This window comes from Erpetoichthys calabaricus, chromosome 4 (genome assembly GCF_900747795.2).
Source record: "Erpetoichthys calabaricus chromosome 4, fErpCal1.3, whole genome shotgun sequence".
NCBI classification, from domain to species: domain Eukaryota; kingdom Metazoa; phylum Chordata; class Cladistia; order Polypteriformes; family Polypteridae; genus Erpetoichthys; species Erpetoichthys calabaricus.
Window position 1 is genome coordinate 144647302 of NC_041397.2, and position 14389 is coordinate 144661690.

Below are 14389 nucleotides of genomic sequence, written 5' to 3' on the forward strand. Positions count from 1 at the left end.
GAACATCCTTGACGCGATAACGCTTTTGTCGTTCACCTTCTAAAAAGCATCATGCGCGTGTATCATGTTCCATAGATTGTAGTTTTGGGGTGCGTTCATCTGTTTGAAATGTCCAGAATTTGTTTATCTATCTCCCAAATCCGCACTTCCAGAGCAGGGATGCACTTATCCATATCAGCTTATTGCCAGCGTAACTCCTAGGACGCCACAGGACGGAAAATGTATGAACGAGGGGGCGTGGTGAAAATTACGTCACGTGTGCGTGCGCGCTACCACGGTCGCAGCCATAGCAGCAGGAGTAGCGGCGCTGTAAACAAAGGCCAAGCGGTACATTGTAGGCTTCTCTGTTGTCTTACTGTTATGAGCAAGTTAATCCTTAAATAATGAAAACGACAGTGTCGTCCGAGGAAGTGGAGAGAAAAAGCTTTTGAAAATAGCGTCGGGCCAGCTGCAGCAGGACGTAGCCGGACAGTCTTCTTCGGAGGGCCATGTTTAGTCTGATGGCTAATTGCTGCAACTGGGTGAAGCGGTGGCGGGAGCCTGCCAGGTAGGTAGACCCGGCGTTTGCTTCTTCTATGTCACTCGCATAATCAGAATACAAGTTTCGCTATCAACTAGGTGTAGAAAGTAACGGTGCAGAAGGAGTAGTGCCCAGAATTATCCTCCGGAACTTGTGGCGACTACTTCTAACTTAAAGCGTTTTGTCTTGCTGAACTCTTTAATGCCAATGTCATCGCATATGACCTTTTAAAACGTTGAAATAAATATTGAATTACATTTAATTGAGGAATACAACGCCATCCAGTAATAAATGAAGTGATTAAACAATTTGAACAAGGAATCTGACGTCTAAGTAACACTGCCTGAACTTGCCCAGTTTCTATGTGCAAGACCCAAGTAAACAAATAATTGCAGCAACTTTACTGTTTACTGCCTATTTATAGAACACGCTATGTTACTATGAGCAAGTCAATTGACCTCCCTGTGCTGCATCTGTAAAAAAAAAAAAAAAAAAATTTCTTCTATAATAAGAGTTGTATATAAATATGAGAAATTAATCCCAAACTCAGCCATGCCAGTTGACATTTTTCCCACGCTAACGTTGTTACATCACACCCATTACTGGTTAAAGGATATGCACCCTTAAATCATCTTTAAATGTAATTATTATATTTCCAATGGATGGTACCTGTGAACTAGCACTGTATGAGTATCACTTCACCTCAGGAAAAAAGAACATTTTGTTTACACAGTACAAATTACAACCACAGATCAACTTTGTCATGTTAAAGTTCGTCCCATTTCCTTTACACCATATAACAAAAAACATTCTTAAGAAACATTCATTTTTCCCTAATTTTGTTCTCCTAACTCCATCATCCCTCCAAAACATTTAACCAACATCCATTGTACACACATTATTCTTTGATTTAAAATCATTTCCCAATATCCACAAACTGCCATGTCTCTTTTGCAGCTGTGAATCCACACTTCTCAATGTTTGTATTAACTGTTCATTCTAGTTCCTTTTACAAACTTTTTTGTACCCACTGTATATATCTGGGCACATTTCTGTTTATCAGAATACATGTGGCATCCCATATCCTTTTCTTTGCCAGGCTGATAAATAAGCCATACCAAAAAGGCTTCTGCCATTCTTAGCTAATTGTCTCCACCTGGACACAGTCTGGTCTTGGACAGTTCCTTGACTAAACATCCTCTGCCCCACACCACCATCCGGTTAAGGCCCTTTTGGCTTTAACACTGTCCATACCCCACTTCAAATTTTATTGTTAAACTCTTCCACCACCCCCCCTCCCACTGTACATCTAACAGCCTTATACAGTTCCATCTCTTTGCAGCACAAAGCAACATCAGCAAATTCTCTCCTTTTTTAATTTTGCTGCATATTCATAGTCTCCTGGGGCCTCATGAAAATATGGTGCATACACACAAAAATGTTGCGTACTCCCGTTTCCACGCTCACATAGCGAGATATAAAAACTACACTTGGCATTAAGCCACGCACACTTTCATGCCAATTCAACCCCTGGCATATGCAAGTTCTCCGCTTGGTTTTGCAAACTGGCGGCATCCAGCGTCAAAGCAGTGCTTTTGTTCCAGTGTGGTTTCCCTTACTTTTTTAGATGTACATCCCTGATGGTTTTATCAAATACACTGAAATCAACCGCATATTGTTTAGTAGTTTAAGGCATCTGATTGTAATTAACCTGTAACAATATAGTGGTCCACGGAATGGCCAAACTATTCCAAATACCATAGCTGCTTTAGCGTTGTTACTCTCAAGTATTTATCCCACTGTATCTGAGTGTGGAATCACAGCTCTCAAGCAGCTGATCGGAAAGGGAATTATCGGTATACAGTAAACCCTCCTCCATCGCGGGGGTTGCGTTCCAGAACTCCCCGCGAAAGGTGAAAATCCGGGAAGTAGAAACCATATGTTCATATGGTTATTTTTATATATTTTAAGCCCTTATAAACTATTATAAACATTTCCCACACAATTATACAGCATAAACCCTTTGTATTCTCTTAGATATTAGGTAAGATTCGTTGAAATTATGTATGTAAACACAGTTTATATACAGTAAAACCTAAATATTATTTTGAAGATATCGAGCATCTCTGATATCACATATGTTACAGCCATTACGACAGACAGGCCACCAGCAATAAATACGTACAATGCAAGAAAAATTGTATACAGTAAAATGTGTGTACAGTGACACTAAACTATGTACATGTAATAAGTACTGTACATAGATAATTAATTATGGTTACTCACCAACAATGACACGACGACTTGTCCGATAACGATGAGTTTAATTGTACTGCACAACAAAGGATAGCGTTACAGCTCTTCTAAAGGAGCCTCTTCAGGCGACAGTGTAGCACCGCCGTTGTTCTTCCTCCAGCACTCTTCAATCCAAATCCCTAAAGCAGATTCAATCCAGACTACTGCCTTATCATGTCCACTTGCAACTCGTTTTGTGCCCTGGTTAAAGGACACTGCGGCCGTAGATCTTATATGCTTTTCCTCCTTTTTAAATAAAAACAATCATGGACTCATTGGTGTCCTGCAGCGGTGTAGCTGTTCCCTTCCTTCAACATATCCAAAACTTTTACCTTTTCTGCAATTATTTGCATCTTCTGTTGGCGCTTGGACACAGCCCCTGAAGCAGTAGCAGGAGCACGTTAATGCTGAATGAGTGAGATGAGACTTCCTGGTTAATGCATCACTCCGTCGCTGAGCCAATCAGCAGCACACAGGAACTTAACTGCGTGCTCTGATTGGGTAGCTTCTCAGCCATCCGCCAATAGCATCTCTTGTATGAAATCAACAGGGCAAACCAACTGAGGAAGCAAGTACCAGAAGTAAAAAGACCCATTGTCTGCAGAAACCCGCGAAGCAGCGAAAAATCTGCGTTATATATTTAGATATGCTTACATATAAAATCCGCGATAGAGTGAAGCCGCGAAAGTTGAAGCGCGATATAGCGTGGGATTACTGTACAGCATCAAGCACATGCTGCCTCAGCCATGCGCTGTTTGAACCGCTCCCATACGGCAAATGCTTCAAAGCCTTTCCTGTAGGGACCTCGTGGTTTAGAAACGGTTTCATCCCAAGAGCTCTAAATGCACTCAATCAGTCCATCAAATGCTCCTTATAGAACTGTTTGTACCTATAAGTACAATAACCTCACTGTAAACTTGCGATACAGTTATAATATTGCACAACCTGAGCCACTTTATAAAGCTCGTATTTACATATGATGACGATATAATTTTTAAGATGAAATGCAGCAAAATATGTTTTTTACATTATACAGATAAAATTTTAACATTTAAATAATCTATATTGTTAATAATTAAACATGTGAGGACACGGTTTTGCAGCGCTAGCAACGATCTGGTGCCCCGTTCAGGTATTGTTCCTGCTGTATTCTTGCTGGGACTGGCGCGACACTGGATGGATAGAATAATTAAACATGTACTACGAAGATATTTCAATGTTTCTTAAAAGTTTTGAAGAATCTGCGTTCTAAGCTTACAGATGGCTTGACATCTATTACAGAGCTGATTGTGTGGCGATTGGGTACATAGAGAAAGAAAAGGAAGAACAGGAATTAGGGGTTAGTACATTTGAAAGAGACAGTACTGCTGCAATAAATTATTTCATTGAAGGTCGCGCACGGCGCAGCAAGCATCTTGCGTGAGACAGGAACAATCTCTAGATGGGGCGCCAACTCGTCACTATCACTGCGCCACTGTGTTCCCATGTTTAATAACATGCTTTAATTCTTATCATTATGAAAATGATATCAAGTATACATGTCAGTATTTAATTTTATTCAGAGAGCTGTAATATTATGAATGTAATGCATTCTGTGTCTTGTTGGAGGAAACGAAAGCTTGTTTAAGAAGCACGTAGTGATTCACACACACAGAGCACATAGAAGAACACATACAATATAAAGCATTTAACGTGCTACTTTAGTTATGATGGTATGTGAGAAACTAGTAAATTAAACGATTTTAAGATGAAGTTTATGATGTTCTGCTTTAATGACAAAATAAACTATGTGATTAAAGTGGAAATTCTGAGATTAAAGTTGACATTTTCAGCTTTTTTTGCCACTGTGTGCCTATTTTTTGTCTTTACTCTGTACCCTAATAAGCTTCCATATGACTCTCAGATGGTGGGCAATGACTTGCCTTTTCACGGCAACTTTAATATCTGACAACTTTTTTTATTTCGGGCACTGTGCGACTTTGAACTTGAACTTTCGAGTTTCTCCAACACTCTATGTCACTCAATCAACTTCCTTTTGTTGTTTACACCACTGTTTAAACCAACAAATAGTACATTTTTCCTTGCCGCCACTTGGTATTCGCTGAAATTCTTCTATTTTACACTGTGCTTTTGCCATTGTCTTTTCACAGAACGGTGAGCTTAAGGGCTATTTATATTGATATGCGTATTCAAAGAGGTGTAATTCTGGGAGGAGTTGGGGAGCGCAAGCAGGTGCATGCACGTGTGTTACTTTTCACGCTGACCGGGATTTATGTAGTGGAACAACGTGGAAGTTGGCATACGCACAGATTAATGCATCTGGATTTTTTTGTGCGTAAGCACATTTCTGCTTTTTGTCCAAATTTGACCACACTGTCAGAGGCTGCATTACAAATATGAACCACAGAGCATCAAAATATTGGAATTTATGTACAAACTTCGAATGAAAAGCCTTGCACATGGATGTATAAAAAAACAGTTCATCTTCAGTTGAGTGTCAATGATATCTCCACATCCATTTTCCACATGTTGTTTTATATCAGATCTTCTTATGCTGTCATACCTGCATCCCCACAGAAAATGAAACACCATAGGCCTCATGTATAATGAACGCCACATGTAGAATTCATAATAAAATATGGTATATGAACAAAACTGCAAATGTGAATAAAGATGCATAAAAAATGCATGTAGATGCATAAAACTGTGTGTAAGAAAAGTTCCACACTCTTCCCCTTTATAAATCCCAGTGAATGTGAATTTTAACGCACATGCATGCACCTACAGCCCCACCCCGACTCATCCCAGAATTTTGCATACAGTGGAACCTCGGGTCACGAACGTCTCCGACCACGTACAAATTGGGTTACGACCAAAAAGTTTGCCAAACTTTTGCATCTGTTCACGACCATACACTCGGGTGAAGAACAAGCCAGTTTCCCTTCCAGTTCGTACGCGCCGATAATTTCCGCACGTGTTCAGTCTATCCCTGTGCATTCCCTGTGCAGCAAGAGAGTGAGCGCGAGAGAGAGAGAGAAGGCAGTTAAAGAATGCACCGGGCTTGATTTAAAGAGACTGATTCGAGCATTGTTTTAACCTCATTGTATTTAATGAAGACTTTTTCTATTGGATTTTAACCTCCACTTCACTTCTGTTTACAGCGATCGGTTCGTAGCGTGCATTGTTGCAATGTTACTTTTCTTGGTTGTTTATTAAATTACGGATTTTTCAAATGTTCATGTTTTTCCCTGTGCTTAAAACTCATTTTAAAAAAAGTGTTTACAGTGATTGGTTTGTAGCGTGCATTGTTGCAATGTTACTTTTCTTGGTTGTTTATTAAATTACGGATTTTTGAGATGTTCATGTTTTTCCCTGTGCTTAAAACTCATTAAAAAAAAAAAAGTGTTTACAGCAAGCAGTTCGTAAGGCTATAGCGTGAATTCTTGCAATGTTACTTTTCTCTGTTCAAGGTTTTCTCAGTGATATTCAATGTTTTTACAGTTTGTTTACTATTACGCTGTGCATTCTATGGTGTAACTAACTATTTTTGTGCTTAAAAATCTTTAAAAAAATATATTTACATACAGTTCATACGGTCTGGAACGGAGTAATTGTATTTACATACAATCCTATGGGGGAAATTACTTCAGGTCACGACCAAATCGGGTTATGACCAGAGTTTTGGAACGAATTGCGGTCATGACCCGAGGTTCCACTGTATTTGAATATGTAAATTAACTAGGGGGCTTTGCCCCCTGCTCGCTTCGCTTGCTAACCCCCGTGTTTGGGTTTACAGATACACACTATTAAGATATTTTTTTTTCTTTGAATTGTTGCTATTTCATTAGTTTCACTTTTATTTCTGAACTTTTGTAAAAACAATATTTGGAATCTTTCGAGTCCCAATGTGATTGAATCTTTTTAATGAGGTCAGTGAGACCTGTGTTTAATGACTTTGTACCATAATTCAGGATAGGTTTCTCTGTTTGGAATTTCAGCACAGACAAAACGATCCACATCATCATCAGTTAATATTTTTTTTGTAAAGTAACCAATAAATGCATGTGAGGTAAACTCCGTTTTTGAAATTCTCTAAAAAACGTAAACTTCAAAGCCTTACAATATTTACATACTTCTGACATCTATGTCCATTTATTCGATCTCAATTCGCCTTTTAGTTACCGTATTTTTTGCACCATAAGACGCACCTGACCATTAGACGCACCTAGGTTTAGAGGAGGAAAACGAAAAAAAATATTCTGAACCAAATGGTGTACTAATATGTTTAATAAAATATAGCAGAATAATATTTCAACCTAGGGGTGGGCGGTATGACCAAAATTCTATATCACGGTATTTTTCTAAATTATCCCGGTTTCACGGTATTGGACGGTATTTTTTTCCCCATGCAGGCATTTAGACTTAGTAAAATATCCAGAGGTGCTTGTCAAAACTTGTATTGCACTGAACATGTCTTAGAAAAGTAATAAATAGTAAATATTTTTTGTGAACCAACTATACTTTCTGTTAATGTTAACAATCTCTGTCCACTGACACATTAAAGTGACTTTTTAAACAACTTTACCATCAATAAACTGCATAATATTTAAACTAATAAATAATAACAATAAAATAAATAATAGTATTATTACTGATAGCTGCACTATTACTTCAAGACTTCAAGCCCAGGTGCATTACACAGTATTCACCAAATTAAAATAAAATAAAACAAGTACAACTTTGTGATGACATCCTTACCAACTGTACCATCATTTAGGCAAACTGCATTAATATGGACCTTGCTTCAAGCTAAGCTATATACATAAATAAAATAACTGTAACTTGCATTTACTGTATAATGCTATTTGTGGTATAGCCCTACGGAAGTGCATTAGGGCCACGGTGAAGAAAAAAAAATACAGTAAAGAGGGAAGAAAAAAAACAAACTACCGGTATATGTCAAGAATAAAGTCGACATGCTGACTTTATTCTCGACATTTCCACTTTAATTTTGACGCTTATGTCAAGCTTAAAGTCAACATTTCCACTTTATTTTCATAGTTTACTTCATAATTAAAGTAGAATGTCATAAACTAAACTTCATCCTAAAATCAATGTTTAATTTACTTGATTTTCTCAAACCCCGTCATAAGTTAATGCAGCACATTAAATGCTTTGTGTTGTGTTCCCCGACCCAGTTGTTAATCACTATGCTTCTTAAACTGACTTCCTATGCACTAAGAGGAGGCAGCAATCACTGCACAGAATCCATTCATTTCATGGTATTCCTGCTGTCTAAAAATTTAGAATGCTAAGATAAATACTTGATATCATTTTCATGATGAAATGCATTAAAGCAAGCACGGTAGTGAGGCGGTAGTGCTGCTCCCTGGCAGTAAGGGGTCCCCAGGTGTACGTTCAGTGTAGAGACCTTTATGGCAGGTGTGACGAGGCTCCAAAAAACTGGATGTATGAATGGGTATCGCACAGGTTTAACTTAAATATTGTGTAAATGTTGGGTTTGTGATCTGGTGGTCGGAGACACGAACACAGAATTCAAAGCATGTTCTTCTGAGCGGGCTTTCTTTATTGCACGCGTGCTGTCTCTATCTGACGTACTAAAACCCCAGTTCCTATCCGTCCTTTTTCTTTCTCCACATAACCAATCACCACTTGATAAACGTCTTTGTGAAATTAAAACTAGTTATAAACTTAGCCCACGGAGTGTTCAGAACTTTAAAAATATCTTCGTTATACATGTTTAATTATGCCATCCATTCAGAGTTGCGCCCATCTCTGAATGAGTCGCCAGCACATCGAAGGATAAATACAAGCAAAACATACACTAGCAGGGTCAATATAGCACAACAAAACCCCACATCCTACATGACTTCCCACCCGAAAAACATGCAAATGCAAGGCAGGCAGGCCGCCGTGCCCCCATATGATTAATGCATGCTTTAATGCATTTCACCATGAAAATTATATTAAGTATTTATTTTAGCATTCTAAATGTTCAGAGAGAAGGAAGATCATGAAGTGAATGTATTCTGTGTGGCGATCGCTGCCGGCGCCTCCTGTTAGTGCAAGAAGAAGTCAGTTTAAGAATCACTTAACACAAAGCATTTAATGTGCTTTATAACTTATGACGGGGTTTGAAAACATGTCGTCACACTATTACACAGTACGCAGGTACATTACACTGTATTGAAAACAAATGAAACAAGTACAACTTGGCTTGCAGTATTATCCAGTAGTATAGAAACAGTATTTACACATCTGACCTTTTAAAACTAAAGTATCTCCAGGCTCTCTGTCCATTTTCACCACGCAGCATTCCTATGCTACCGCCCACTATTTGGTGGTGTAGCAGTGAAAAAGAGCCCTAGTGCAACAAATCTGTGTTTAGCGGTGTAGCAGTGAAAAAGGTCCCCACTTGAACAGTTTCCCGCTGTGCAACGTTCTGAACGTCGTTTAGGCAATTTAAACCGGTGTTACGGTATAAGAAAAATCCATATCATAAAAAAAATAAAAAACGGTTTTCGGTATGAACCGGTATACCACCCAGCACTATTTCAACCATGTAAATTAAACAGCGGTATTAAGAAACATCATCACTGTCATTAACAAATAAGGAGAAACTTTAAGGTTCAAGCACTCTTCTAGTTTTATGGAAACCCCAAGAACTCCTCATCACTAGTGTCAGAATTTATGAAGCTCAGTTGCTCACAATCACTTTGCAGGAGCACGTACCTACTGTATCATCACGCAGCATAGCCTGTCCAAAGCCACCAGGGGACAAAGCACGTTTGGACCAATGCTCCCTGAAGTTATATCGGCAGTCTAGTCCCATCTATATTTGTAATGCCACAAAGCCCTTCATCTCGTGGTTTGTTGTGGGTTTCCAGTTTGAAAAACGAGAATGCGGTGCAAGCACATCCCTCGATTCAAAAAAATGCTCTGCATACCTGTTTGTCTCATCTGACAGTAGCTGAAAGGCAGCTTCAGGAAAGAACAGCGTGAAGTAGTCCAGCGGCTGGTAATCTGTCGAGTCCAACAGCAAGCCATACTGTCTTGTGAAGTCCGGTAGCCAGTTTGGCTCCCACGGATCAATGTCTAGGTATTCCTCCCAAGGTATTCCTCCCACACGAAACCTTGCCATAGGTGCATCAGCTGCACGAATATGCTCAGCTGGGGCGGCATCAGCTGGTGTCCCGATCAGCTGATGCCAGTTCCTCACTCTCTTATTCGATCTCCTGATCACTCTCAACAAAATCAGATTCTGAAAAATCAGACTCCGACTCAGTGATAATGCGCAAAACATCGTCTGCTGAGTATTTTGTTTTCTGCACTCGCTTCGCTCCCTCGTGAGATGTCAATGCCATCTTGCCTTTGTTTACATTTGTTTACATTTCGCAACTCACGCACACGCAAGGATTAGATGCCGAGTCAATGAGTCTAACATTCCTCCAAGCACAGAGGGAATGCCTGTAACGTAACAGTGAGTTTTGTCGACCTCTACCCCTGGATGTCGACTTTTGTCAGGTAATACACATCATGGTCTGTGACGCAATATTCACTCCATAAGACGCACAGACATTTCCAACCTTCTTTTGGGGAAAAAAAGTACGTCTTATGGTGCGAAAAATACGGTATTTCTCCGAGTAATAATTTCTCCTTTTTTGTGCGAATGCGATGTTTACTTTCTTTTTTTGACACTGTCGTTTTTTTCTGTTTTCACATTCACATATCTTGCTCTGCATGTGTTTTGCACCTACATTTTTTTTGAGTCTTTTGAATTACAGTTTTCATTATCTCTAACCTGCTCTGCATGTGTTTGGCCCCTTTGTTTTGTAACCTCTTTATGACGTTTTACTTTGTTTTCTACTCTTTTATTTCTGACCTTGCTTTGTCCTGCTTTTTTTTCAATGACACCTGGTCCGTGGTGATTACTTTCCCTTTTTCGAGTAATAATTTCTGTTTGTTTGCGCTACTGTGATCTTTACTTTTTTTTTTATACTTTCTAATTTTCCTACTTTCATATTCTTTAACTTTCTGCACATTTGTATCACACGTTTTTTTTTTTTTAAATGAGCCTTTCAAATTCCACTTCTTTCATAATCTGCTCAGCATGTGTATAGTGCCAATGAACGTGTTTATTAAGTTCTACTTTGTCTTTTACTCTGTCTTTTAATTCTGAGCCCAATTGGACGTGCTTTGTTTCAGTTCCACTTGTTACGGGCTGATAATTACTTTCCTTATTTTCTGAATTTGCACCTAGATTATTCTTTTTTCTCACCATCGCTTTTGAGTCTGTTTTCTCCACGCTGCTTTCTTCTTTGCTTAGTCATCGACATTTCATTTATAACATATTGTCCTAATACGCTTTATATGCGCTGAGACCCTGGATCTGTGTGTGCTGAAATCCTTGACAAGACTGAATGTTTTGCTTCCCCGTTGTCTTATTTGATATTGATTGTAAGTAGGGTGTGTCTTGCAAGAATCTCATGTTCTGCGTCATCGCGAGACGGTCCTGGGTCAATCTCTTGGCACAATGTCTCATGTTTAAGGCCCTCGCGGGTCTTTTAACTGTCTTGCGTGATCTTAATGTGAACATCACATCTCAACGCCCTACTGTTTCTCTCCAGGATTTTTTTTTTTTTATAATAGATAAGTAGCTCCTTCTGTTCACTGCTTTGTTAAAAGACAATGGCAAAAGCATGTGGAAAAAAGAAGAATTGAAGTGAATGCAAAATTTAGGTCCTGCTTAGTGAAATATAGGCAAGGAAAAATGTATTGTTTGGTGGCTTTATTCTTGAAATTTCCACTTTAATGTAGTTTATTTTGTCATTAAAGTAGAATGTCGTAAACGTCATCTTAAAATCGATGTATAATTTACCAGAGTTTCTCAAACCCAATTTTAACTCAACAAGCTTGTTAAATGCTTCGTATTCTAATTGTTCCCTGATCCAGTCATTAATCGGTATATGCTTCTTAAATGGGCTTTCTCTTATGCTGACAGGAGTGCACAGGAAGTGATCACCAACACAAAATACATTTCATACATGTCTCAGAAGAACATCCATTGAATTCAGTCAAAGTTCTTCCTTTCCACAAATTCAGTATATATACAGTTATTCTTATTTTGTCTTCCTAGTTTCTCTTGTTGCTTCCTGTCCTATAAAAATGAACTCCTAAGAACATGCTGGGAGTCAAAAAGAGCATCTCTCCTTTCCATTTTCCAAAACACATCCTAACAGACTTATTCCGATTTAATTTGGAACTTGTTGCCTCCTGTAAAAGCTGAAATATTTCACAAATATATACACATTTTAATCAACTCTCTATCATTTGTAATAAATAGGGCTATATAATCTGCATATTTATATACCTGTAGCTAGTGCTGGGCGGTATACCGGTTCATACCGAAAACCGTTTTTTATTTTTTTTATGATATGGATTTTTCTTATACCGCAACACCGGTTTAAATTGCCTAAACGACATTCGGAACGTGGCGCGGTGGGAAACTGTTCAAGTGGGGACCTTTTTCACTGCTACACCGCTAAACACAGATTTGTTGCACAGGGGCTCTTTTTCACTGCTACTCCACTAAATAGGTAGTGGTAGTGTAGGTATTGCACGGTGAAAATGGACAGAGAACATTTCGAAACTGAAGCTGACGATAAAGTTGAACATAATGACACGGAAGAACTTTTGCCGAAAAAAAGGAATCGCGTCCGTTTCCTGGAGATACTTTGGTTTTAAAAGGTCGGATGTGGACCATTATGTTCAAATGTGTAAATACTGTTTCTATACTACTGGATAATACTGCAAGCCAAGTTGTACTTGTTTTATTTGTTTTCAATACAGTGTAATTTACCTGGGTACTGTATAATAGTGTGATGACATGTTGACTTTATTCTCGACATTTCCACTTTAACCTCGACGCTTATGACGAGAATAAAGTCGACATGTTGACTTTATTCTCGACATTTCTATTTTATTCTTGCCATTTACGTCAAGATTAAAGTCAACATGTCGACTTTATTCTCGAAATTTGTCATTAAAGTAGAATATCGTAAACTAAACTTCATCATAAAATGAATGTTTAATTTACTAGATTTTCTCAAACCGCGTCATAAGTTATATAGCACATTAAATGCTTTGTGTTAAGTGTTCCCCGAGCTTCTTAAACTGACTTCCTCTTGCACTAAGAGGAGGCGCCTGCAGCGATCGCCACACAGAATACATTCACTTCATGATATTCCTGCTCTCTGAACATTTAGAATGCTAAGATAAATACTTGATATAATTTTCATGGTGAAATGCATTAAAGCATGCATTAATCATGTGGGGGCACGGCGGCGTGGAGGTTGCACTGCTGCCTCACAACAAGGGTGTCTCGGATGTACCCTGCCTTGCAGTTGCATGTTTTTCTGGTGGGTTTACTCGGCGTGCTTCAGTTTCCTTTCAAAGTCATATAGGATGTGGGGTTTTGTTACGCTATATTGACCCTGCTAGTGTATGTTTTGCTTGTATTCACCCTGCGATGTACTGGCGACTCGTTCAGGGATCATGTGTACATGTATAACGAAGATATTTTTAAAGTTCTGAACACTCCGTGGGCTAAGTTTATAACTAGTTTTAATTTCACAAAAACGTTTATCGTGTGGTGATTGGTTATGTGGAGAAAGAAAAAGGAAGGATAGGAACTGGGGTTTTGGTACGTCAGATAGAGACAGCACATGTGCAATAAAGAAAGCACGCTCAGAAGAACATGCATTGAATTCTGTGTTTGTGTCTCTGACCACCAGATCACAAACCCAACATTTACACAATATTTAAGTTAAACCTGTGCGATACCCATTCATACATACACCTGGGGACCCATTACTGCGAGGGAGCAGCACTACCGCCTCACTACCGTGCATGTTTCATACCTGCTTTAATGCATTTCATCATGAAAATGATATCAAGTATTTATCTTAGCATTCTAAATTTTCAGAAAGCAGGAATATCATGAAGTGAATGGATTCTGTATGGTGATCGCTGTCTCCTCTTAGTGCGGAGGAAGTCAGTTTAAGAAGCGTAGTGATTAACAACTGGGTTGGCGAATGCAACACAAAGCATTTAATGTGGTGCATTAATTTATGACGGGGTTTGACAAAATCTAGTAAATTAAACATTGATTTTAGGAAGAAGTTTAGTTTACGACATTCTACTTTAATTATGAAGTAAACTATGAGAATAAAATGGAAATGTCGACTTTAATCTCAACATAAACGGCGAGAATAAAGTGGAAATGTCAACTTTAATCTCGACATAAACGGCAAGAATAAAGTGGAAATGTTGACTTTATTCTCGACATAAACGGCGAGAATAAAGTGGAAATGTTGACTTTATTCTCGACATATAGTTTGTTTTTTTCTTCCCTGTGTCCGTATTATTTTTTTCTTCACCGTGGCCCTAATACGATTCCGTAGGGCTATACCACAAATAGCATTATAAATGCAAGTTGCAGGTTTATTATTTATGCATATAGCTTAGCTTGAAGTAAGGTCCATATTAATGCAG

At 38.6% G+C, this 14389-nt stretch overlaps 1 protein-coding gene across 3 annotated transcripts in view; it reads left to right on the forward strand.

The window, feature by feature from the left end:
* Positions 1 to 263: 263 nt before the first annotated feature.
* Positions 264 to 14389, forward strand: part of arl13b (ADP-ribosylation factor-like 13b) — a 326110-nt gene continuing 311984 nt past the window's right edge. For 2 of the 3 annotated variants that reach the window (XR_007934833.1, XM_028799858.2), the window contains exon 1: positions 265 to 547. Coding sequence is in view for 2 of the 3 variants with exons in the window: in XM_028799858.2 (XP_028655691.1) it covers positions 489 to 547 (59 nt within the window). In the remaining variant the exon portion in view is untranslated. Of the gene's footprint in view, positions 548 to 14389 lie in introns of all 3 variants that reach the window. The other variant, XM_028799859.2, reaches the window with a different exon arrangement.